The sequence below is a fragment of the Rhinolophus sinicus genome, chromosome 17 (assembly GCF_057876585.1).
Source record: "Rhinolophus sinicus isolate RSI-liver-muscle chromosome 17, RSI-T2T, whole genome shotgun sequence".
NCBI lineage: Eukaryota > Metazoa > Chordata > Mammalia > Chiroptera > Rhinolophidae > Rhinolophus > Rhinolophus sinicus.
The window spans coordinates 48,998,738-49,026,172 of NC_142517.1; the positions used below are offsets into that span (position 1 = coordinate 48,998,738).

Here is a 27,435-nt window from a genome sequence, read left to right on the forward strand (position 1 = left end):
AGAGACCGGAGAAATGATCTCTCTCTCCACCATCTGAGGATTCGGAAAGAAAGCGGCCATCTATAAACAGGAAGAGGGCCCTCGCCAGAACATGACTGTGCTGGCACTCTGATCTTGGCCTTCCAACTTCCAGAATTATGAGAAATAAATATCTGTTGTTTAAGCCACCTGGCATATGGCATATTTTTTATAGCAGCCCTAGGTGACTAAGACAAGAGTAGAGATAGAATGTCATGTCTACTCAAGGATTATATTTTAAGCAAAGGAAGTCTTATCCATCTTGCCTTAATGCAGGGTTTCTCAACTTTGTCATTATTCACATTTTAGGTCAGATAATTCTTTTTTTAAAAAACCACTTTCTTGAGGTATTACTGACATACAAAAAGCTGCCCATAGTTAATTTTTCCAACTTAATGAGTTAGGAGGTATGCATACCCCCGTGAAACTATTACCACAGTCCATTTCATAACATATCCATCACCCCAAAAAGTTTGAGCTGGGTAATTCTTATGTGGAAGGCTGCCCTTTGCATTCTAAGAAGTTTAGCAGCATTTCTGCCCTTTATGCATTAGTTGTGAATAGCAATGCTCCAGATGTAACAACAAAAAATATCGCGACACATTGCCAAATATTCCCTAAGATGCAAAACCACCCACTGCTGAGAACCACCGCCTTAATTTGATATGCAAGTACAGGAAAGTAAAAGTGACAGACTATCTGTTGAAAAAGCAAAACAGAATCACAACCAGAAAGGCCTTTAGAACTCAGCTAGTACAACACTACATTTTTAGATGAGAAACCACAGTTATGGAAATATTAGTATTTATTATTAGTCATTTATTGAAGAACAGCCTCTTACTTTTAAAATCAGCAACCTTGTTAATAAAAATGGAAATAGAAAAATAACCTAAGAATCTCCCAGTTTTTTCCTCATGAAAACAGTAGTCAGCATTATTTCTGGAATTGTAATATATCACTTTAAAATACATGCAATATATTTCCACCATTTCCTGTTCTTATAAGACCTGTGAGAAATTTTTAGAAGCCATGCCCACTACTAAAGGTAAAAACCATGGTTCTTACCAAATGTGTATCACCAAAAATAAATAAAGACTTAGAAGAATGGCCATTGATGCGGCACAAATGAAGGAACTGAAATATTAAGAAAAAGTACAGAATCTATCGTGTATCACTTGGCAAAGAAACAAGTAGATATTAACACAGTCTTGCCTCCCCCAGCCTGTCCTCTGCAGTTAACCTTCCTCATGAAGATCATTCTAAACCACAAATGTGAGGTTTCTCTCAGGCTGGCTTCAAATCCTTACGTGGTTCACAACATCCATCATCTTCAAGATTAAAAACCAAACTTCCTCAAAGGGAATGCCAGGCCTCCCATGACCTTGCTCCCACCCACCTTGCCCGGTCATCTCCCTTCCTTCTCCCACACATACCCTACATTCCAGCCATTCTACACTCCTTGAAGACCTCGAAAGATACCCAGGAGACTATGGTTTCTAAGACCAGCAAAAGTGAAATCAGTACAACTGTGTGAAATACTTGGTTACAACCCATCCTTCAGGAGTCAGGCCTAGTGTTTTCCTTTTCATCTTCCTTCATTCTGGAAGTCTTCCCTGATCCCTAAGTCTAAGTTATTTAATACTCTACTTTTCTGCTCTCACAGCAGCTCCTGGATATATTTTTATATAGCATATATGCTTGACTGCAGTTTTCTATTTACTTGTCTATCTCTATCTGTTTCTCCTATGACTATGAGCTCCTAAGGATAGGACTATGCCTGCCATCTGTATATGAAGGTCTGACAATTAAGTTCGCGAACTTGCCACCGTGCGCTTACACTGGCAGCCCTGTACAAACAGCTCAGTAAGGTTTCGTAACCTTGTCATATCCGTGTCTCACAGCTGTGTTTGTGTTGACATGTGGCAGTGTCTTGCTGAGTGGCATTCATTATTGTTGTTGCATGTTTTCATGTGCCTTCGCAAGATGTCTGAGCTTGAATTAGAGCAACGAACAAACATTAAATTTCTTGTAAAACTTGGCAAGAGTGGAAGTGAAATCAGGGACATGTTAGTCCACGTTTATGGGGATAATGCCATGAAGAAAATGGCAGTGTACGAATGGATTAAACATTTTTCTGAGGGGAGAGAAGGCGTCACTGATGAAGAGAGGTCAGGGCAGCCAGTAACAAGCAGAACTGACGAAAACATTGCAAAAATTCATGGAATTGTGTGTCAAAATCGTTGGCTGGCTGTGAGAAGCATAGCAGACCAAGTAAACATCGACAGAGAAACAGTCAGGAAAATCTTAAATGAAAATCTTGGCATGAGAACGGTGTGTGCAAAAGCGGTCCTGAAGGAGCTCTTCAATCACACAACGCACCAGCTCACACGGCACTGTCTGTGAGGGAGTTTTTAGTCAGTAAACAAATAAGAATATTGGAACACCCTCTCTACTCACTTGATCTGGCCCCAATGACTTATTTCTTTACCTGAAGATAAAAGAAATATTGAAAGGCAGACATTTTGATGACATTCAGGACATTAAGGGTAATACGATGACAGCTCTGATGGCCATTCCAGAAAAAGAGTTCCAAAATTGCTTTGAAGGGTAGACTAGGCACTGGCATCGGTGCATAACTTCCCAAGGGGGAGTACTTCGAAGGTGACCATAGTGATATTCAGCAATGGGGTATGTAGCACTTTTTCTAGGATGAGTTTGTGAACTTAATTGGCAGACCTTATATGCTCTCCAGGAAGCACAAGTGCCTAGCAGAGGAGGCATTCGGTACATGTTTGAATGCCTACAGATGTGCATAGACTGCATTTTATGACACAGGTTCATACCTGTCTGCAGAAAACCTTACTAAGTGAAAACATTATAATAAAATAAAGCTTGAAATAAAACCCCAATATTTAAATTACATTAAAGATTTTCAGAAAGGACTGTGACCTAACAAAATAGCTTTAAATTTTTTTAAAAAACTATTCTCCTGGTGTGATTTAAGAATAACAAAATTTAAAACCAGTATTATAACACTAAATAGAATCTTTAAAATAATAAATCAGTTCTAGGAAAACAGCACAGCTGAGTGTTGTATTCTGCCAAGTTCAGTCATTTTAAAATAATGGTATCTCAAGAACCACACTCTGCCATGTTATCCCATTATTGAAAGGGTACTTTAACTTAAGAATTCCTCTGCAAACGCCTTTACCCTTTTACAGACAATGGTAATGACTTCTGTAAATCTCTCCTTGGTCCCTATATTGAAAGAGAAGAGTTGGATGCTAAAGCAAATTCATTTTTCTTAACACACGATCTATCCCTCCAGACTTTTGAAACATTAAATGTTCTTCCAATGATTCTTTAATGGACATAATTAAAACAACATAGGGATGGCAGCTTATGTTATTTGGCTACTTCTGTCACAGCTCATAAATTACTGCACATTTGCCGTACTTATGAGCTAGTCTCTCTCCTAAATCAAGAATATATGAAGATTTCAAGAAACAAACAAAAGGTTAAAGACCAAGAGACTACCTGTTTTTCTACCTTACAACTTTATTTACAATGCAACGAAATGAAAACTCAATGGAGAGAGGGGAAGGCAGGGATAGGGCCAAAGAAATAATGGCAACAGGCTCAGTTTCATTCCGACTTGAATAGATGACCCTCTGCCAGATCACTCTATTTTACTGAATAACAGAACCAAGTGAATTACACTAAATCAGATAATTTTTTTTGTTTCTTTCCTGTATCTGATTTGATTAATGAGATCAGACATTATAATAAGCTGTCTTCTTCTAGTTAACACATTTGCAGCTCATGGTTCCCACTCTTATCCCAGCCTGGGTGAAAGCCCCAGAGGCCAATACCCAGTCCAATTACTGTCTCATGGGCCTCCAGGAAATTTGCCTTTTCATGTGGCTATACATGAAAACATTTTTTCTTATTGCTATATTTAATTCAAAATTTATCTGGGTTTGCAACAAGAAGAGGACATTCCTTTATTTTCTCATTCCATTATCTCACCTGGAAATTCCTTATTATTATAAGTTATTCTTTAATGTGTCATCTTTAACATTTTAAATCTTCACTAATGTCCCCTGAAAACAAAAATATTAATTACTTTCTAAGCAGATTTTCTCCCTCTTCCCACCATCAATGTCTGTTGATACTAATGATTGGCTGATGACTAGTTTACTACCACTTTACATTAGTCATCAAATGCCAGATCTGAACAGTGCACCACATCTCATTACTATGCAAATGTGAAAATGAACTGAAAAGTGTTTCAGTGATTATGAAGTTTTGAATTAGGCTTTCAATTAATCTGATTCTGAATTTGTCATAAAAGTATATCACTAATCTTTTTTCAGTTTTGTGTCTTTTGGTTGCATCTGCATTTTTTTAATTTTAAACAATTTTGGTACTTTTAGAAAAATGAAACTAAGTTTTATAAAGTGTCTTACAAATATCCTATATTTGGTTATTTAATAATAACACCAACATAGATTACTTGAGATGTGTGATAATTAAGGGACAAAGGGTAATTTAGCAAGTATAAATATGTACATTTCAGTCTAATGGGTATATATAATGGAAGATATACATATGTAAGATTATGTAATTCCTGGAAAGAGCAAAATTTTGAAAATTTATTCATTTGTGCATTCAATAAATATATATTATAGGCCAGACACTGTATTATTAAATGGTAACCATTCAGTGGGGAACAGACAGATAAGATCCCTTTGCCTTCATAATGTTGGCATTGCAGTGGGAGAAGGCAGACAATATAGTAAACAAATAGACATGCCAAGCAAATAAACAGAGATTGTGATTGTAACTAGAAGGAAATAAGCATGATTCTGATACAAAGAATAGGGAGAGCCTACTCTAACAGGGTGGTCAGGAAAGGCCTGACCATCCTGTTGGTGAAGAGGCAGTATTTAAGAAGAGACTTGAAGGACAGAAAGGGTATTTACTAGAAGCTTACAGCATGGGAGCCTAGAGGGAGGAAGGGGCTAGGATACCATAGGATCTGAGAATATTCAAAGTAGAGACAACAGCAGTAACAGTGGTTTACAACAAGAAAGAATTTTATGTGTTCTACACATTGAATTAAGGCTAGTTTGATGGGAGAGGAGTGAGAAGGGAGAGTGTAATGAGATATGTGAGGCTGGAAAAGTAACAAGCCCGATAGGATAATCAAAGAAAGTCATGATTCCAGCCAATATAAAAAAGTAAGGCCCAACAAACAATATGCTATCTACAACAAACCCACTTTAAACATTAATACACAAACTGGTTAAAAGTAAAAGGATAAAGAAAATACACCAAAGGAAAGATGAAGTGACCATATTAATATAAAAGTAGAGTTCAGAACAGGGCTATTATCAAGGACAAAGAAGGATATTACATAATGTCCCTTACATAAAAGGGCCAATTGACCAAGAAGATACAATAATCCTAAACACTATGTATAAACCTGAAAACAGAGCTTCAAAATACACGAAGGAAAATCAAATCTCTCCAAACTGATCAGATAGTCAATGCAAATCTAATCCAAATCCCAGGAGATTTTATGTTTTGTTTTATTTTGTTTTGTTTTATAAATTAAGAAGCTGATTCTAAAATGTATATGGAAAGGCCAGGGAATTACAATAGCCAAAACAATTTTGGAAAAGAACAATAAAGTCGGAGGACTCAAACTACCTGATTTCCAGGCTTACAACATAGTAATAATCAAGACACTATGATACTAGGGAAAGGACAGGCAATAGATCAGTGGAAGAGAATTTACAGTCAGAACATTTATAGTCAATAGATTTTCAACAAAAATATCAAGGCAATGCAATGAAGAAAGGAGAGTCTTCAATAAATGGTAGTGATAAAATTGAATATCCGAAGTTAAAAAAAGCTCTTGGTTTCATTGACTTTTCTGTTTTTTAAGGTTCTACTTCATTTATTCCTGCTCTGATCTGTATTATTTCCTTCCTTTTATTCACCTGGGGCTTTGTTCTTCTTTCTCTAGTTTGTTTAGGTGCATGGTTAGTTTATTTGGTATTTATCCAGTGACATAACACAGAGGTCTGAGTTCAGGCATCCAGTGTCTTTACATAGCTAACAAACTCTGCCAGCTGAAAGCTCTAGGCCCTTTCCTAGGTAAGACAGCTTAGAGGACTTGTAATATGATAGAACGGATATGAGTCACAGACTGAAGGAACTATTTTTTCAGGCTAGTGAAATTCAGGGATATGTGACAAAATAGCTATAGAACAAGGTCATTACTGTTAGAGTAAGGAGTCACAAATAACTTCCCTGGGTGCCTCCAGGTACATGCAGCTGGGAAAAGGCATCTGGGAAATAATTTAGTACATGGAAGTCACATTGCCTACTGGGGAGGCTCAGAATTGACTTTGACATGTTTTGGCTCATCTTATCTTCAATCTAGGGAAGTAGGTATTATATTCCCTATATTAAAGGCATATGTATTTCTTTGCCTTAAGTGGAAAAGGCAGTGCTGGCTACACCATTTACAGGGCCTAGTGCAAAATGAAAATGCAGGCCCTTGTTCAAAACTGAAGAATTTCAAGCTGACAACAGCAAATCCTTTCTCTGAGCACAAAGCCCTTCTAAGAGTGAGGCCTAGCCAACGGCACAGTCACATGGCCACAAAACCAGCCCTGGGGAGAAGGTACAGTCCACTGACAAATGCATAAACAGGCAAGAGACCTAGGAACATTTATCCATTTTCTCTAGATTGTCCAATTTGTTGGCACACAATTGTTCATAGTATTTCCTGATAATCCTTTGCATTTCTGTGGTGTTGGTTGTCACTTCTCTTTCACTTCTGATTTGATTTATTTAAGTCCTCTTTTTTTCTTGATAAATTCTGCTTAAAGATTTGTCGATTTTGCCTATCTTTTCAAAGAAATAGCTCTTGTCCACACCATCACTGCACTGATAATTACACCGTAAAAATAGTATTTAAAATTTTCACATTCAAATCTCCAGAGATCCTATAGCTTTTTAAATATCCATTTTACTGTCTCAGTAAAGCTCTCCAGGTATCTTTATCTTTTCTATTGAAATTCCCAGTCTCCCTTATCTCATACCCAGGAAAAACACAAAATATCTTTCAATCACCTCCTGTAATACGTCCGTTTTATATGCTTGAAGGTCAACATGGATGTATATCTAGAACCACAGGATGTAAAAGTAAAAAACTAATTCATTCTGACATTAGAGCTAAAAATAAGCTAATTCTTCTGGGGGAAAAAAAATTAGTCAGTTTTTCAAGAGTGGGCCTAAAAGTGAGATAATAAATAATAAAGTGCTATTGAAAAGCTAAATATGTTGTAGAAATGTAAGCTTTTTATAATTTTTATCTCAAATTTTAATGAAAAGTCTAATCTCTAACTCCTTGAGAAGATATATAAGATTAATTTATAGAAAGAACTAAGAAAATCTAGAAATTATTCCTTTAAAAACCACTGCTTTTTAAAGTCCAAATGAACTTACCCCCTCAAAAAGTCCATATAATTGACATGTGGAGAACATGCAAAGTAGATCCACACAAGCATTAAAAAAGTGAGAGTTTGAGAAACAACTTTTATGAGTTAAGGTTACAGAATGATTTGGCCCAGATTTTCCCTTCAACGTTAGGTTCAATTTTTTCATTAGTATGGTTATCACAAAAAAAAACATAAAACTAAGAAGATGAGCCCAAAGAGGCCCACACCAAGACACATCATAATTAAAATGCCAAAGATTAGAGACAAGGAGAGAATCTTAAAAGTAGCAAGAGAAAGGCAGTTATTTATGTACAAGGGAGCTCCCATAAGACCATCAGCTTATTTTTCACCAGGAACTTTACAGGCCAGAAGGAGTGGCACAAAATATTCAAAGTAATGAATAACAAAGACCTACAGCAAAGATTGCTCTACCCAGCAAGGCTACCACTTAGAACTGAAGGAGAGAAAGAGTATCCCAGAGAAGAAAAGGCTAAAGGAGTTCATCGCCACTAAGCCAGTATTACAAGAAATATTCAAGGGACTTCTTTAAGTAGAAAAGAGAATATGAAACATATGAACAAGAAAATAATAGGAAAGAAAAAAATTATCACTGACAAACACTTAGTAAAGTCAGGGAATAAACCACCTATAAAGCTAGTGCAAAGGCTAAAACACAAAAGTAGGAAGACCACGTGTTAATTTCAACAATAAATTAAGGAACATACACACACAAAAGAAGCAAAAAATAATGAACAAAACATAAGTGTGGAGAGAGCGAGTAAAAATTATAGAGATTTTAGAATGTGTTCAAATTTAAGTGACTATCGACTTAAAATAGACTGCTATAAACATAGCTTGGTATATAGGAAGCACATGGTAACCACAAACAAACAAACAAACAAAGAGATATACAAGAAATAAAGAGTAAGGAATCCAAACACAACACTATAGAATGACATCAACATATAAGAGATGAGAGCAGAAAAATAAAAAAGGAACAGAGAAGAACTACACAATCAGAAATCAATGAATAAAATGGCAATAACCACATACCTATCAGTAATGAATGTAAATGGACTGAATGCTCCAATCTAAATACACAACGTGGCTGAATGGAATAAAAAACAAGACCCATACATGCTGTCTACAAGAGGCCCACTTTGGATCAAAAGACACACAGAGACTGAAAGTAAAAGTATGGAGAAAAATATTTCATGTAAATGGAAATGAAAAAAAAAGCAAACTGGGGTAACAATACTTAGTCAAAATAGACTTTAAAACAAGAACCGTAACAAGAGACAAAGAAGGGCATTTCATAATGATAAAGGGATAAATCCAACAAGAGGATATAACTCTCGTAGACATCTATATACCCAACGTAGGAGCACCTAGATATATGAAGCAAATATTGGCAGACATAAAGGGAAATACTAAAAGTAATACAGTCATAATAAGGGACTTTAACACCCACTGACACAATGGATAAGTCATCCAGACAGAAAATCGATAAGGAAACAGTGGCCTTCGATGACACATTAGAGAGATGAACTTAATTTATATTTTAAAAACGTTTTACCCTAAAACAGCAAAATATACATTCTCTCCAAGTACACATGGAATACTTTCCAGGATTGGCCACATGTTAGGGCACAAAACAAGTCTCAATAAATTTAAGAAGACTGGAATCATAACAAGCATCTTCTCTAATCATAATGGTATGAAAGTAGAAATCAATTATTAAAAAAAAAACCCTGAAAACCACAAACAAATGGAGGCTAAATAACGTGCTGTTAAACAATGAATGGGTTAACAATGATTAAGGAAGAAATCAAAAGATACCTTAAGACAAGTGAAAAAAATACAATGATCTAAAATCTATGGGACACAGCGAAAGCAGCTCTAAAAGGGAAATTCATAGGAATACAGGCCTACCTCAAGAAATAAGAAAAATGTCAAATAAACAATCTAACCATACACCTAAGCAAACTAGAAAAATAAGAACAAACAAAGCCTAAAGTGAGTAAAAGGAAGGAAATAATTAAGATCACAGCAGAAATAAATGAAGTAGAGCCTTAAAAAATAGAAAAGATCAATGAAACCAAGAGCTATTTCTTTGAAAAGATAAACAAAGTTGATAAATCTTTAACCAGAATTGATCAAGAAAAAAAGAGATAGGACTCAAATAAATAAAATCAGAAGTGAAAGAGAAGCAACAACCAACACGACAGAAATGCAAAGGATTAATCAGGAAATACTATGAACAATTATATGCCAACAAATTGGACAATCTAGAAAAAAATGAATATATTCCTAGAAATATGCAATCTTCTGAAATGAATCAGAAGAAAAAGAAAATCTGAACAGACCAGTAACTGCTAACAAAATTGAATCAGTAATCAAAAAACTTCCAACAAACAAAATCCCTGGCCTAGACAGCTTCACAGGTAAATCTTACCAAACATTCAAAGGCGAATTAATACCTATTCTCAAACTATTCCAAAAAATTGATGAGAAGGAAAGGCTCCCAAACCTATTTTAAAGGCCAGCATTACCCTGATACCAAAACCAGACAAGGAAACTACACAGAAAAGAAATTATAGTCCAATACCCCTGATGAATGTAGATGTAAAAACCTAAACAAAATACTAGCAAATTGAATTCAGCAATATACTAAAAAGATCATACACCATTATCAAGTGGAATTTATTCCTGGGATGCAAGTTTGGGTCAATATCTGCAAATCAGTTAATGTGATATACTACATACTCGTAAAATGAAGGAAAATCATATGACCATATCAATAGAAGCAGAAAAAGCATCTGACAAAATCCAATATCCATTTATGATAAAAACTTTTGGCAACTTGTGGATAGAGGGAACATATCTCAACATAGTAAAGACCATATATGACAAACCCACAGCTAACATCATACTCAACAATGAAAAGCTGAAAGCTTTTCCTTTAAGATCAGGGACAAGACAAGATGTCCACTTTCACCACTTTTATTCAACAGTGTTGCAAGTCTTAGTCACAGCAATCAGACAAAAAAAAAAAAAAAAAAAAAAAACAGAAATAAAAGGTAAACAAACTAGAAAGAAGTAAAGTCGTCATTATTTGAAGATGACATACTATATAGAGAGAATCCTAAAGATGCCACCCCAAAAAAGAAACTATTAAAATAAATAAATTCAGTAAAGTAGCAGGATACAAAGTTAATATGCAGAAATCAGTTGCACTTTTCTACACCAACAATAAACTATCAGAAAGAGAAATTAAGAAAACAATCCCATTTGCAATTGCATCTAAAAAAATAAAATACTTAGGAATAAATTTAAGCAAGGAGGTAAAACTATAAGATATTAAAGAAAGAAACTGAAGGAAATACACAAAGGTGGAGGATATGCTGTGCTCACGGAAAGAAAAAATTAACATCAATGAAATGTCCACACTACTCAAAGCAATCTACAGATTCAATGCAATCCTTATCAAAATACCAATGATATTTTACACAGAACTAGAACAAATAATCCTAAATTCATATGGAACCACAAAAGACCCCAAATAGCCAAAGCAATTGTGAAAAAGAAGAAAGTTGGAGGTATCATACTACAGGAATTTAAACGATACAAGGCCATAGTAATCAAAACAGCCTGGTACTGAGATTAAAAACAGACATAGATCAACAAAATAGAATAGAAAAAGCCCAGAAATAAACCCATATCTATATGGTCTACTAATCTATGATAAAGGAAGCAGAATAGACAATAATGTAAACAGTTTCTTCAATAAATGTTGTTGGGAAAACTGGACAGATACATGCAAAAGAATGAAACTGGATCACTTTCTTACACCACATACAAGAAAAAACTCAAAATGGATTAAAGACTTAATTGTAAGACCGAAAACCATAAAACTTAGTAATATTATTTTTGGATATATGTCCCTGGGCAAGGGAAACAAAAGGAAAAAAAAAAAAAAAACGGGACTTCATCAAACTAAAAAGTTTCTGCACAACCAAGGAAACTAACAAAATGAAAAAAATCACATACTAAATGGAAGAAGACATCTGCCAATGATACATTTGATATGGGGTTAATATCCAAAATACATTAGGAACTCATACAACTTAACACCAAAAAAACAATCTCATTAAAAAATGGGCAGAGGACCTGCATAGACCTTTCTCCAAAGAGGACATACAGATGGCCAATAGACATATGAAAAGATGTTCAACATCACTAATCACCAGGGAAATGCAAATCAAAACCACAATGAGATATCACCTCACATCAGTTAGAATAACTAGTATCAAAAAGACAAGAAATGGTGTTGGCCAGGATGTGGAAAAAAGGGAACCTTTGCGCACTGTTGCTGGGAATGTAAATTGACATAGCCACTATGGAAAATACTATAGAGATTCCTCAAAAAAAAAAATTTTTAAACTACCATATGATCCAGCAATTCCACTTCTGGGTATTTATACAAAGAAAACAAACAAACAAACAAAAAACTAACTTGAATGATATATATTTTGAATTCATTGCAGCATTATTTACAATAGACATGACATAGAAGCAATCTAAGTGTCCAATGATAGACAAATGGATAAAATGTGGTATACGCATACAACGGAATATTATTCAGCCCAAAAAGGGGAAATCTTGCCATTTGCAACAACATGCAAGGACCTTGAGGATTATGTTAAGTGAAATAAGTCAGACACAGAAAGACAAATACCATATGACTTCACTTATACGTGGAGTCGTAAACAAACAAAAAACAACTAAATTATAGACATAGAAAATAGATTGGTGGTTGCCAGAGGCAGGGGTTGGGAGTGAGAGAAATGAGTGAAGGTGGTCAAAAGGTACAAACTTCCAGTTAAAAAAAAAAAAAAAAGTCCTGGGGATGTAATGTACAGCATGGTGGCTATAGTTAACAATACTGTATCGCATATTTGAACGTTGTTAAGAGAGTAAATCGTAAAAGGACTCATCATAAGAAAAAACATTGTAACTATGTGTGGTGATCAATGTTAACTAGATATTGTGATGATCATTTCACAATATATACAAATATCAAACCATTATACTGTATATCTGAAACTAAAATAATGTTATATGTCAATTATACCTCAATAAAAAATAAAATTAAAACTATGATGTATCCTTATTTATTATTCAGCACTAAAAAGAAATGAGCTTATCAAGCCATGAAAAGACAGATGCATAAATGCATATTACTAAGAGATAGAAGCCAATCTAAAAAAACTATATATTGTACAATTCCAATTACATGACATCTGGAAAAGACAAAACTATGGAGAAAACAAAAAGATCAGTGGTTTCCTGGTGGGGAACGGGGAGGAGGAAGATGAATAGGCAGAACACAGAGGATTTTTAGGGCAGGGAAAATACTCTGTATGATATATTAATGGATCTATGCCATTACACATTTGTCCAAATCCACAGAATGTACAATTCAAAAGCGAACGCTAAGGTAAATGTACCATTCTGGTGAGTGATGCTGATAATGAGGGGGCTTATGCACATGTGGGGGCAAAATATGTGGGAAATCTCAAAAAATATATATTAGGTTGGTGCAAAAGTAATTGTGGTCTTTGCAATTATTTTTAACATTTTAAACTGCAATTATTTTTGTACCAACCATGTACCGTGTTTCCCCGAAAACAAGACCTAGACAGACAATCAGCTGTAATGTGTCTTTTGGAGCAAACATTAACATAAGACCTGGTCTTATTTTACTATAATATAAGACCTGGTCTTTAATATTATAATATAATATAATATAATATAATATAATATAATATAATATAATATAATATAATATAATATAATATAATATAATATAATATAATACCGGGTCTCATATTAATTTTTGCTCCAAAAGATGCATTAGAGCTGATTGTCCGGCTAGGTCTTATTTGCGGGGAAACATGGGGTGTGTGTGTGTGTGTGTGTGTGTGTGTGTGTGTGTGTGTATGGAATCTCTCTACCTCCTTCTCAATTTTGTTTAAACCCAAAATTGCTCTAAAAAAATAAAGTCTTAAAAAAAAATAAAAGACATTTCACCAAAGAGGATATACAAATGACAAACAAGCACATGAACGTTAGCTATTATGTAAATGCAAATTAAAATTAAAACCAAAATGAGTTATCAGTACACACTTATCAGAATGGCTAAAATAAACCTAGTAAAAACACGAAATGCTGACAAGAATGTGGTGAAGAAATTGGATTGCTCATACATTGCTAGTGGGATTGTAAAATGGTACAGTCCCTAAAGAAAACAGTTCAGCAGTTTCTTAAAAAATTAAACATGCAACAACCATGACTTAACAATTGCACTCCTGGGCATTTATCCCAGAGAAATGAAGACTTCTGTTCACACAGAAAACCATACACAAAAGTGTATAGTCGATTTATTTGTCATTACTAAAAACTGAAAACAATCCAGCTGTCCTTCAATGGATGAATTGTTAAACAAATTGTGATACATGTATGCTGTGGAATACTACTCAGCAACAAAAAGGAACAAATTATTGCTACACCCAACAACCTGGATGAATCTCCATGGAGTTATGCTGAGTGAAAAAAGGCCAATCCCAAAAGGTTACATAGTGTATGATTCCAGTTATATAACATTCTAGAAATGACAAAATTAGAGAAATGGAGAACAGATTAGCGAATGCCAGATTAATGAGGAGCTGGGGCAGGAGGGAAAGCAAGTGTGGCTCTAAAAGGGCAACATGAAGTATGCAAACCTTGCAATGATGGAAATGTTCTTTATTTTGTCTCTATCAGCGCCAATTTCTTGGTTGTGATACTGTACTATAGTTTTGGATGATGCTACCACAGGGAAACTGGATGAAGAATACATGACACCTCTGTGTTATTTCTCACCACTGCATGTAAATCTACAAATTATCTCAAAATGAAAAGTTTAATTTAAAAAGGATGAAAAAAGAAAGCCCCAAATTGATTAGCATCAGAAATAAATGAACCTAACTGATAACATAACCATACAGGGGGGAAAAATATTAATTCAAGAAACTTTTAAACACCGTGCTCTAAGTATACATTCTTTCTAAGAGATAGTCTAACGACCAAAATATGCAAAAAATCTTGAACTTTACTCATCAGTTTGTTGTTGGTAGTGGTACTAATATAATAATCCCTAAACTATCTTGTGTATAGTTAAGGCTACAGAAAATGACAAATACTATGGTGCATTGGAAACCAGGATTTTTACCCATGGAGAGGTTCAAACATGGAATACAGAAAAGTGAAGGATATATGCACACCCAAATTTCCTAAATCTGTCCATGAAAGGACCTAAGCACAGTAACATCCCAGTAGAAATAAGCACACTGAAAGCCCAGATAATAGTTCCCAAACCACTGCTCACTAAAGGGAACCTGGGCTCCCTGGGAAAATAGCTGATTTCAGGTCTAGGGCAGGGAAATAACTAGGTAAACCTGGAACATCTTGTTCTTCCAGAAAACAGGTAAGTGCTCAAAAAAATTATAAGGATTTATCCAAAGGACGCAGGAGCCAGGTGCAAGGGACTGTTACTGGCCGAATTTAAGACAATTTGAGCATCAAAAAGAATTATGATACTTGATTATAAAATATTGAAAAAATAATAATCAAATTGTCTATAGTAATACCTAAAAAAGATGGGAGGCAGGTAGAGAAAAGAAACCTCTTCTTCACAAAAGAATGCCATCATATGGTACAGGAACGATAGCATTAGAAAATCACTACTTTGTAACCATCAATGTCATAAGCAATTCCCGCAAGAACCTTCAGTCACTGGTTAAAGTTTGTTGAGGAACAAGACATTCACACAGGTCAAAGTATTACCCCATAGATTACTTGTTAAAAACAAAATATAATTTCGAAAAAGAGAAATAACAAAGGGGAAGGGTATCTTTATAATGCACAGATTTGGCCGTTATCACCTCAGCATTAGCAATAGTGGAACAACCTGACATTATATATCTCCTCGTGTGAGGCTATGAGAAGGTCACAATTTCATCCATGTAATAACTCAACGAAATGTTTAACCTAAATCTAATCATGATTAAACAATTAGTAAAATATGGGACCTTCTACAGACAGTTAACCTGGACTCTTCAAAAATTTCAATATCATCCAAAAATATGTGTGATTATTCTAGAATGATTAGAAGAGACTAAAGTGATATAATAATGAAATGTGATGTATGAATCTTGATTGGGTCCTGGATTGAAAACAAGTCAGCTACAAAAGTCATTTTTTGACAAATAAGGAAACTATACATTAGATGTTATTACTGAATTAGTGTTATCATAGTTATGATTAGTATTGTGGTTATAGAGGAAAACGTCCTCATACTTAAGAGATGCATGCTGAAATATTTAGGTGTCGTAATGTCTGCAACTTACTTTTAAATGGTTTAGGAAAAATGTACGTATTTGTGTGTCAACAGAAAAATATAAGTGAATCTAACAGAATTTCCCACAAAATACCAAATTTTACACTCTTCGTGTTTTTATTTCACCAAAGGTCTGTTAAAATGAGATACAGAGGAAGAAATAAATCTGTAGTACACCAAAACATCTAGTTCTAAATGGACACGTAAGCACGAGGGAGGTTAAAGAATTGTCCTGAATGAACTGTTTTGGGCATTGTGCAGACACAGCTGGAGGATTTATTATATATTGTTGGCACTCCGGATAGTGCATGTGTTTGGCAGTGTGCTTGCAGAATACTGTTAAATATCAGAAAATTCAAGAACAAACCAACAAGAATGGGAGAAACAAAACAAAATTCTGTGACTTTAAGTAAAGTAACTTGCAAAGACTACAATTAAGTCTAATGTGTCCAGCATTCTAGCAGCCAGGAATCCTCTACTAACTAGCATTTTTGTCATTGTTCTATACAAAATCAGCATTCCAAATGACGGCCAAGTGTCACCACAGGATTCTGACAAGGCTGTGACATCATTAAAGTCCACTAAGTTCAGTTTCACTTCAATGTATCGCAAGTTTTGTAATCTTCTGATCCTTTAAGACCTGTTGACCCATATTTGACATATAATAATAGCTCTCATCAAACTGGTCTATCTGATTAATGAGAAGGATCCATTGCTTAACAATGGTGGAGAACAGGATGGAGTAGGGGAGTGGGTGCTGGAGTATAATATATAAGATTTCATGAAGAAAAGTAGATACTCATCACACAGTCACTTTTACAAAATAGACCTTCCAACAATGAGGGCAATAAACAACTCAACAATTTCTAAATGTAATATTCAAAATGTATATTTTTATGATCTTCGTTGTTTTGAGTGTTTAACTGAACATATGAGTATGGCCACAAAGTGAATTTCACACTGACCCGGACATCTGTGGAAGGGAGAAGCAGTTGGAGTTGGGGTCTTTGACAATCATCACATTATAAGGCTGGTACTGTTATTATCACCATATTAAACGTGAGGAAACTGAAAGATAGAGATTAACTTCCTCCAAACCATGTAACTCGTAAGTGAGCAGAGTCAGGATTCAAACACAAAGTCCAACTCCAGAGGCTGCCTTCACGATGATTATACTGTCTAGTGTTTCCACTGTTCGTTTGTTTGTTTGTTTGTTTGTTTGTGGGGCTGATGCCACCCTTTACTGAACACCTATACCAAGTACTTTATGTCATTTAATCTTCACAACAACTCTATGAATATACAATACAATATAGGATTTTTATTCCTATTTTTCAGAAGAGAGAACATCGAAGTTGAGAGAGATTGAGTAATTTGTCCAAAGCTACATTCCCAATGAATGGAAAAACTAGGATTCAAAATCCGGTGTGTCTCATTCCACTGCTCTTGTCCTTTCTAGAACTATACTCTGCCTTCCACATTCTATGTATAAACCATTCCTTATTTTTCAAGAAAGCAAATCTTCTACTAGACAACTTCTGGTAGTCAAACATGTGCTCCTATATTTGTTTGGAATTAACACTTAATTTCTCTGAAAATATTCTTTCTTAAAATTAAGAGATTCTACAATATGAGAGAACAAAGTGAGGGTTTTATAATGTAGGTAATTATCATAGAAAGGCCCTCAAAAACTAGTTCAAATCCCTAAGTTCAACGGGCTTGGAAGCCAGTCATAATTAATGGTACGTACACAAATCTAACCAAACAAGGGCTTGCATCAGCTAGGGATCCGCTGAGGACATGACATGACTAAAGCTTCATATTATACAGATACATTATTAAATGTTTTTAAAAGCACAGTTTTATCGAGTTCACAACCACTTCAAAAATGTTTATAATGCATATTGTTGCCCTTCTCTTAAAATAAGAAACCATTCTGATTTTACTTACCGTGTTTCCCCGAAAATAAGACCTAGCTGGACTATCTGCTCTAATGCGACTTTTGGAGCAAAACTTAATGTAAGACCCGGTATTATATTATATTATATTATACCCGGTGATGTTATGTTATGTTATGTTATGTTATGTTATGTTATGTTATGTTATGTTATGTTATGTTATGTTATGTTATGTTATGTTATGTTATGTTATGTTATGTTATGTTATGTTATACCCGGTCTTATATTAAAATAAGACTGGGTCTTATATTAATTTTTGCTCCAAAAGATATATTAGAGCTCATGGTCCAGCCAGGTCTTATTTTGGGGGAAACACAGTATTGACTTAAATCCTGCTTGTTCCAAAAAGAATTTAAAACAGCTGAAATCATCCTCATTGAACCATGAATAGAACCAAGAAAGCCAGAGTCCTGGTCGCCCGTTGGTTTGTAAGATTCTGATACACATTTACCATATGTGGCCAGAGCAACTACTAGGTGTGACCTTTGGCAACTTCCCTAATCTGAAAAATAAGGATAATAACAGGACGTGCCTCACAAGGTCGTTGTGAGGTTCCAACGAGCTGACACATGCACGGTTACAACTGTGCCTGTACATTAAGCATCCTGTGTATTCTCATTGTGGAAGTCGATGTACACCCACAATTGAAGCACCGCTTGAATGGAAACACAGCCATCAGCTCTCTTCTATCTCTGGAAAAGCTTTGAAGAAACTCACTCAGAACTTGATCTCACACTTGCCCCCCCAACATCTGAATCCTCTTCCTTTAGCCACACACATGGTAAGAACCCTCATCCTCAGAAAAAACAAAAAGCTTCAGCTGACTCTTCCATCCAACCAAACTGCCACTCCAATTTCTTTCTCTTTTTTTGCTAGTTTTCACTGTAAACTTCTTGAATACATTTTCTGTAGCTACTGTATTGACGTGATTGAGATTTGCCTTAGAAAACCCAGCTGGCATTACCCTGGGGAAGTCAGAACTTGATTTTGTGCGTTTCCCCAGAGCTGTGTAGAAGCAGGAAAACAGAGGAGAATAACACAAAAACCACAATGCTAATATACTAACAAAGAGAAGTAGTATATTTGGCCTAAGGTCCTGACAGTTAAATTCTCTAATCGGCTCCCTCTCTTCCTATAGGAAATCTATAAATGGAAAGCCAAATTATAAAGCTACTTGCTGGGACAGCTCAGTCATAAGTACCAGACATTTAAATCTCTGGGTAGTGTACCACTTTCTCTGAACGGTCCCCCAAAAAGACTTCCAAATTCTGCCTCTCCAACTCCCATTTTTCTATATTTCTATGCTGCCCATCCACCTTCTGCTGTGACAGTCCTTCTTTAGATATGTTAATATCAGTGATTAGACTACATCAAGTCCCACTCTTCCTGCTTTCAACCTGAAAGAGATAGACATCTCTTAAGATGTCGTCTGCAGAAAACTGAGCTTATCTATTACATCATTTTATTAAGCCAATTCTGAGTTCTGCTGGTGGCATCTACATCACACCATGTAGCCCCCCCCACCCCCACATACCCCCATCACCTTCTAATCAATTTCTCTTCCTTAACTCTTGAATTTCTCCAACCCATAAAGAATGAGAACTCTTTACAGTTCTCATTCTTTTGTATTTCACTATTGCTATTGATAAAATTTGCCACACATTTCTTAAAAACATTCCCCATCATCGGTTTTAGTGGAGCCAAAAAACTGCTGATTTTGTTCATTGATTTTAAATTGCTCTATAGTATCTATGGTGGTCGAGAGGCCAGGTTCTAGAATCGGACAGGCCTGGATCCAAATCCAGGCTCTACTCCTTACTAGCTATGTGCCCAGGGAAAAGTTACTTAACTTCTCTAAGCCTTTTTCCTCAACTGTAAAACGGACATAATGACATAATTGCCTATTAAGTGCTTAGCATAATAAGCTTATTCTGGCACAAAGTAATTAGTCAATAAATATTTACTATCTCTGTGTCCTAATTCTTAGCTCCTGGCATTCTATTCTCCTCTTCCTACCTTGAAAAATCCACTCTCAAATAGCTTTGACTAATACTGCAATTAAGTATATTCCTGAAGTTACTGTTGCAGGACTAAGCAACAGTAGATTACTTTCGCCCTCTTCTTCAGTAATAAAATTACTGTTTGTATATTTCACCAATATCTAAGAAATAACCTGCAGAAAACTGATTTCATCTTCATACTCTTTTCTTAAAACACTCACTTCCCTTGGCATCTGCAATACCCTATTTTCCAGGTTTTTCTTCTCTGGCCCTCTCTTCTTAGACTCTACTGCCAGCTCATCCTCCTCTACCAGACTCTAAATAGTAGTTTCTAAAGGGAAAACCTAAGGGTTTTCTTTACTTCTCATATTATAGTCTCTTCCTTGGCGAGCTCATGGTTCACGATGGCTACAACTGCAATCTATAAATGGGTAAATGACTTCCATATTATCTGTGGTGCAGACCTCACCTCTGAGTTCTAGATCCCTACCGCCAACTGCCTACTGACATCACCAGGTTATGACAAGGTGACTTAAACTCAATAGATCCAAAACTGGATTCAGGGTCTTCCTAGATTCATGATCCATGATCAACCAAACCTAATTCTTCTCCAGGATTTTGTTGTTAGTGATACTGAATGAATGGCACCACCGTCTACCCAAGTTGCATAACATGGAATTCTAGAAATCTAGGAATTATCCTTTATTGCCTTCCTATTCTACCCCCTCCAAATCTAATCTATTCCAACTTCCATTATATGGATATTCTTGCATGAATTTCAACCTACTTTTTATACTAATACCAAAATAATCTCCCTTGCTGATTTCATTCTCCTACTGCCCATGTTATCACTATGATGTCAAGATTTCTACCAAATGAAACTCCAGACTTTCCCACTTTTCCTGTTCATCACTCTCTTGCATATCAACAATCTAATATCGTATTCCTTCTAAATATTCTATCTACCCCAGCCACAAAAATCTTCTTTACAATATCTGCATATGACTTATTCTTTCCAATCCCTCTTCACTGGCCAAGCTGTGTCTTTCTCCCTCTCAAACTCCTCTTGGACTCCTTCACTCATTAACTCAACCCAGTATCACTCCTTACTGGGGAAAAAACAAACTTGCAGATTCAGGGAGGGCCATAGTTTATTGTCCAATAATCTATCTAATCTAATGACAAAATATATTTTCGTTTCCCTACCAGACATGGTACTCAAAATCTGTCATTACACAAATACACTAATTATTTCCTTTAATAATCCATCAAGCACTGAATCTATGAATATATACATGTTTTATATGTCTTTTATGAACATGTATATATTTTCAGCCTTTTCTATTTCATTGTGAATTTCACAAGTTTAACATCAACCATATAAAACTGAACTTCCTTTATTTGTTCTGAATTTCCTCTCTAAGCACCAAGGTAGTCTTCTCATTTTAACATTTTCAGATTTGGTTAACAAGCTGATAGTTTTCCCACCAATATTATTTGTGATTTTAAAAAAATATAAAAATAAATACAGCTATGAGGGTGCGTTCAGCACAGGAAGGATGGTGCCCTCTTGTGGGTTGCATGTGGGTCGGGCTCTGCACAGGATAGTGGCCTCTGTCTCTCTAGCCCTCGCCCTGAGGCCATACAGTTCAGTCTTTCCTGTGTGTCTCTGGAGCCTCTCAAGTTGCCGTCCCTCCACCAGAGCCCAGGAAGTCCGAGAACACGGTGCCTGCATGCTCAAGTTCTGTATCCCACTACACCTGTTCCTACTTCTAGATGAAATCCTGCTTTTAAGCCTACTCAGTTCCTTCTGGAGAGTCTCTGCAAACCTGATTCCTAGAGACCTACACAGACTTTTTAATTCCTTTTATTAAAAACATGAGATTGCAAACATAAGTAAACAAACAAACAGGCATGAATCATGCCCTTATACTCTGCTTAAAGGACAGGATCCAGCTGTATTCATATTTGCATTCCCAGTTTCCATGATAATGTCTCATAAAGAGAAGGTGCTCAAAACATGTTTGACTTAATTAAAGGAACTCTGCTTAGGACTGATGTAATGCTCATGAATACCAAAAAGCATGGAGAACTTCTCAAATATTTTAACTCTGCTTCTTTTCAAGAAAAGTGATATTTTGGCTTAAAAAAGAGTAAAAAGAATGATGCCTAGTATAGGTGAGGAGACTGTAATGTAGCATCTTGCTGCTCTAAATGAAGCGCATTGTGAATGTGATCACTGAATCGCTGCCAGTGGAGGAAGCATGGAGACTTGGAGGGCTGCCAAAGACCGGGAAAGAGCAAATAAACATAGGTCTGATTTTTTAATATCTTATTCCTTCTACGTATTCTATATTTAGTTTACTTCTAAATATCTAGTATACTTGATATCAATCTTTTTCTAAATTCAGGTTTTATTAATATTGTACTATTATTATTAATATTAACAATCTGAATTCAGATTATATGAATAATATTGTACTGTTGTTAATAATATTAATAATTAATATTAACAATTAATAATATTAATAATCTGAATTTAGAAAAAGATTGACATCAAGTATACTGGATTATTGTTGGCAGCTCTTTCCATTAAAAAAAAATCAGACCTACGTTTATTTTCTCTTTCCCAGTCTTTGGCAGCCCTCCGAGTCTTCATGCTTCCTTCCCTGGCGGCAGTGATTCAGTGATCACATTCACAATGTGCTTCATTTAGAGCAGCAAGATGCTACATTACAGTCTCTTCACCTATACTGGGCATCCATTCTTTCTACCTTCAGAAAAGATGAAATACTGCCATTTGCAACAACATGGATGGATCTTGAGATTATCATGCTAAGCGATATAAGTCAGACAGAAAAAGTTGAGAACCATGCGATTTCATTCATTTGTAGGGTATAAAACTGAAAGCAATAAACAAGACTAATAAACAAGCAAAAACTCATAGACACAGACAACAGTTTAGTGGTTACCACAGGGTAAGTGGGGAGGTAGAAGAGGGTAAAGGGGGTCAAATATATGGTGATGGAAGGAGACTTGACTTCGGGTGGTGAATACACAATGCAATATATAGAAGACGTTTTATAGAACTGTACACTTGAAACCTATATAACTCTATTAACCAATGTCACCCAATAAATTTAATTTAAAAAAATAGCTTCCAATCACTTAGAAAAGAAAATGATAAGCATTTGTGAAACTGTCTTGAGTTATACCAAACTAATCTGATTTCCTTCTTTTTTTAAGGGAGTGTGTTTATATATAGATCATACGTCAAAAAGCAGTAAAAATAGTACGTTGGTAGGATTTCAACAAGGTATTTGACCGGGTTTCCATTATATCCATATGGATAAGACAAATGTAAAATGGTTAACAGTACAATTGTGTGGCTAGGTATTGTATGAACAACCATAACAAGTGCCCATTAATGAATTGCTATCCACCTGAATGGCAGTTCTATTGGCAAGCTTCAGGACTCACTCTGTGTGTGACCTTCTACTATTCAACAATTTTATCAATAACTTTAATGAAGATGTAAAAGGTTAGTATACTACTGTTGGCATCCAATGTGCAGTTGACATGAAACCAGGGGGCTCATAATATATATTATGAAAGAGCCGGGATCTAAAAACACACTGATAAGCCAGAAAAATCAGCTAATTCTAATAAAATGAAACATAATAAGGAAAAATATCTAAGAGCTCATACAATATCTGTATCCAAATACATCAGGGGTACCCAAAAAATGTATACACATTTTAAGAATGGTCAGCGTTGCTCAAGCAATAGTTTGCTGTAATCAGAAATGTCTGGATGCTGATGGTAACCACTTTGAGCACCTCTTGTAATTGCAGAAGTCAAACGTGACTTGTATTCATTTTTTGTTATTGGTATATATTGAGTATTACAATTTTAATACAATATTACTTTCTTAAGATGTGTATATATTTTTTTGGCACTCTACATATAACTGTGAAATGGGCAAGCTCTGTGACTTAATTGACACACGCATAAAACACCAAGGGGCTTAAGGGCTTTAACTGACCACAAGCTTAGTTCAATCTGACAGCAGCGAGCTCAATAAGATGTGGATCTCAGAAAAGCTAATGTAACGCTAGCTGCAGCAGTAAGTAGTACAATCTCAACAATGGGAGACAGCAGTACCCTCCTAGGGGTCATAGTCTTCAAAGGATCTTAACCATACTGGCACACATTCAGAACAGAATAACCAGAATGCTTAGGAGCCTGGATACTATTCTATAAAAGGAAAGATAAAGAAAACAGATTCTTATAAATAGGATAAAATGATGCCTTCAGAGGAAAATGATGGCTACCTTCATTCAGTCATTCAACAATCATGAATTTCAAACCTACTTCAGTACATTGTGACAATAGCTGGGGATACAGAGAGAAGATCATCAATGTCCCAGAGAAACTCATGTATATATTTGAAGAGTTGAAATAGCTATACCCTAAATAAGAATTTGAGTATTTCTTAAGGTAGAAACAGGACCAAGAAAGAAGTTAGAAAGTAACCAATTTCAACTCCATATAAGGGACAGTAGTATTCTAAGTGTCAAAGCTGTCTAATGAAGAAGCTGTCTGAGAAGACTGCAAGCTTGGAATTACTAATGGTGTACTTAGAAGGGAGACTGCTGAAATAAGACAGGCACTGAACTGGACCATCTTTAATGTTCCTCACATCCTACATTATGACTCTACAGTTCCCCAGGAAACGGACTCTCCCCAATCATCTTATGTGTGTACTTCAGCATCACAGGTTTCCTACAGTTGTTACTTCCAACTTTGTACCGTGTCCCACACAGAAGCGATGCTTTATAACTGGGAATGGATTCAAGAGCAATAGGAATAAAGAGCTATAGGAAAAAACTGACCCATTAGCACACAGAACACACACACACACAAAATCAATACTGTTCAATATGCCACATATTTGTAAAGACAATGTAAGAATTTTCAATCATTTAAGTCATAATTTCAATTAAAAATATTATGCTAATTTAATGTAAATAAGGATTTATTATCTACTGCATCTCTTGTTGGGAGCCATTTTTTCAAACAAACAAGGAAAAAATTTTAACACAAGATCACTTCGAGAATTTGTGTCCTAAATAAGCATTCCAAAACCCTCTATTATAAGGGTTATGTAGAAACTAAGTTTGTATTATATTTCTAATAAGAAATGATTCATCAGACACAGCAGGCCAACCATGAACTAACCAAATTGTGGAATTCTGATTAAATGGCTACTTAAGTTTAATCCATTTTAAAAATCACAGGCAGGATAACATAGAGAAAAGGCCTAGACCATTTACTTCTGGCTTTTATAAATTGGTTTAAGATTATTTAAGCTTACTTTCATTATTTTACTTTGTAATTTTAAAACAGTCTCAGATTTTGGCTCTATATGCTGCAGCTGGGTTTTAAGGAGTTTACCCTTCCAAACTGTTAATATTAACTTCTTAGAAGCAGTCCCTCACACTTTAGCACTTTCTCAATTTGGATGCAATAAATGGGCCACGATTCGATTTCCAAGGGCTCTTTCTTTTAAATAGCCGCCCGGAAAGACAAAAGTGAGAAAGAAAGAGGAGCATTTTTAACCAGTAGCCCTGAAGAAAGGCTTCTCCGGTTGTCATCAACTCTGAAGGCTCTCGACCATTTCTCAACACACTGCCTGGTCGTTTCGGTTTGAAAAGAAAAAGATTGCAGTTTTCCTGGGATGAGGAGATCCCCTTTTGTAGAAGTGGCTAAAGCTAGGCTACCCTCGGGATTTCATCTCGTTGCCAAGGCAGCGCCAACCCGAGTTGTCCCGCGTGAGGGCAACTCCCGCCCGCCCGGAGCCCAGGGCGGCCCCGGCCTGCGGCAGAGCCGCCCCGGCCAGCCCGGAGCCCCCGCGGCTGCAGAGTCCCAGCCGTGACCCAGGACGGCCCCGCGGGCGCCCCCGGACCGCGGCGTAAAGCGGAGAGACTTACAGTGACACCATCCTAAGTGACAGCACCAGTGCAGCTTGAAGCACTTGCCATGGCTGTGCGTGGCACAGATGGAGAGCCCGTCGCACGGCTGGAAGTCGGGTCTGCGGGCAGCGCAACTCCGCGCCAGGGCCTGAGCCTCGTCCACTTTCTCGCTCTTCCAACCCCGCTCGGGCGCGGGCGATGCTGCCGCACTCATTTCCTCTCCCTCCGCGGAGCCGAGACCGGGAGATCGGTAGAAGCGGCGTCCGGGCCGGCAGGAAGCCGAGTCGGCTGCCGACGCGGGAGGGCGCGGCGCGGACCGGGAATCACGCCAGCGCGTGGCGGCGGTGGCGGCGGCGGCGGGCAAGCGGCGGTCCCAGGCTCGCAGAGGAGCCGCCCCAGGCGCTGCGACCGGGGGGCTGGGCCTGCCGCCGCCCCCCTCCCTTCTTCCCTCTGCCGCGGCGCGCACACGCGCCCCACGCGCACGCGCGGGCGGGCGACCGGGGCAACCGCTGCTCGTCCGTCGGCAAGCGGGGCTTCTGAACGCACACCCGGCGCGGGATCGCGGTCGTCGGCGTCCCCGTCTGTCTCACAGAGTCCCTGCCACACACTCACTCATTCCTTGGAGACTAACCCCAACCCACGGAGGGCCGTTATGAACCGACACACGCCTCAGCCCCTTGGTTTTCACGCGCACACCAGTTTACACGCACACTTCCCTCCAAGCTGGGTCGTCTCGAGGACTGACACACTCGTCCACACTCCAAGGAAGGCTGTGCGCACCGAGGACACGCCCACCCGACTGGTCAGTGGGCTGGTCCCTGCGCATCTGCGAGTGAGGTTTTCTCACGCACACAGCCTCTCCCCACACGCGCCTCACACTTCCCTCGTACACACCTCCCAGGATGTCTGGGCACAGAACCCCTTGGAAGCGAGGATACGTTCCCACATGTGCGCGCTCACGGAGGACGGGCCTCCCGCCGCGAGCCGGGCCCCTGGGGCGCCTGTCAGGGACCAAAGCCGCCAGCCTTGGCCCGCCTGCGGATAAACCCGCGTCTCGCGCGGGACTCGGCTGGGGCTGCAGCCCAGGCCTTGATGAGTGGGAAAGTAACCAAGCTGAGTGCGGTGCTGTGGTGTGTGTGTGTGTGTGTGTGTGTGTGTGTGTGTGTGTTATGCATTTGTGGTGTATGGAGCGGACTAGTATGTAAAATGTGTTGCGTGTGTGTGTGTAGTTTGGTGTGTATGTGATGTGTGCATGAGATATGCATGTGTGGTGCACAGGACTAATATGTGAAATGTGTTGCATGTGTAGATTAGTGTGTATGTGATGTGCGTGTTGTGTAGGTGTGTGATTGTTATGTGGAGTATCTGTGATGGGTATGTGTATAGTTGAATGGGTTGTTTAGTGCCGACATAGTATATGCAGTGTGTGTGTGGTATGCCTAATGTGCGTGACTGTTATGTGGAGTGGGTATGATGAAGCGTAAGTATACATGTGTATGTGGCATAGATGTATATGACCAATATGGA

At 37.2% G+C, this 27,435-nt stretch overlaps 1 protein-coding gene across 1 annotated transcript in view; it reads right to left on the reverse strand.

Moving 5' to 3' along the window:
• C17H3orf70 (chromosome 17 C3orf70 homolog) overlaps positions 1-26,820 on the reverse strand; it is a 50,923-nt gene extending 24,103 nt beyond the window's left edge. Inside the window, exon 1 of the mRNA XM_019735833.3 lies at positions 25,927-26,820. Coding sequence (XP_019591392.1) covers positions 25,927-26,122 — 196 coding nt within the window. The 5' untranslated portion in view covers positions 26,123-26,820. The remainder of the gene's footprint in view (positions 1-25,926) is intronic.
• Positions 26,821-27,435: the final 615 nt, after the last annotated feature.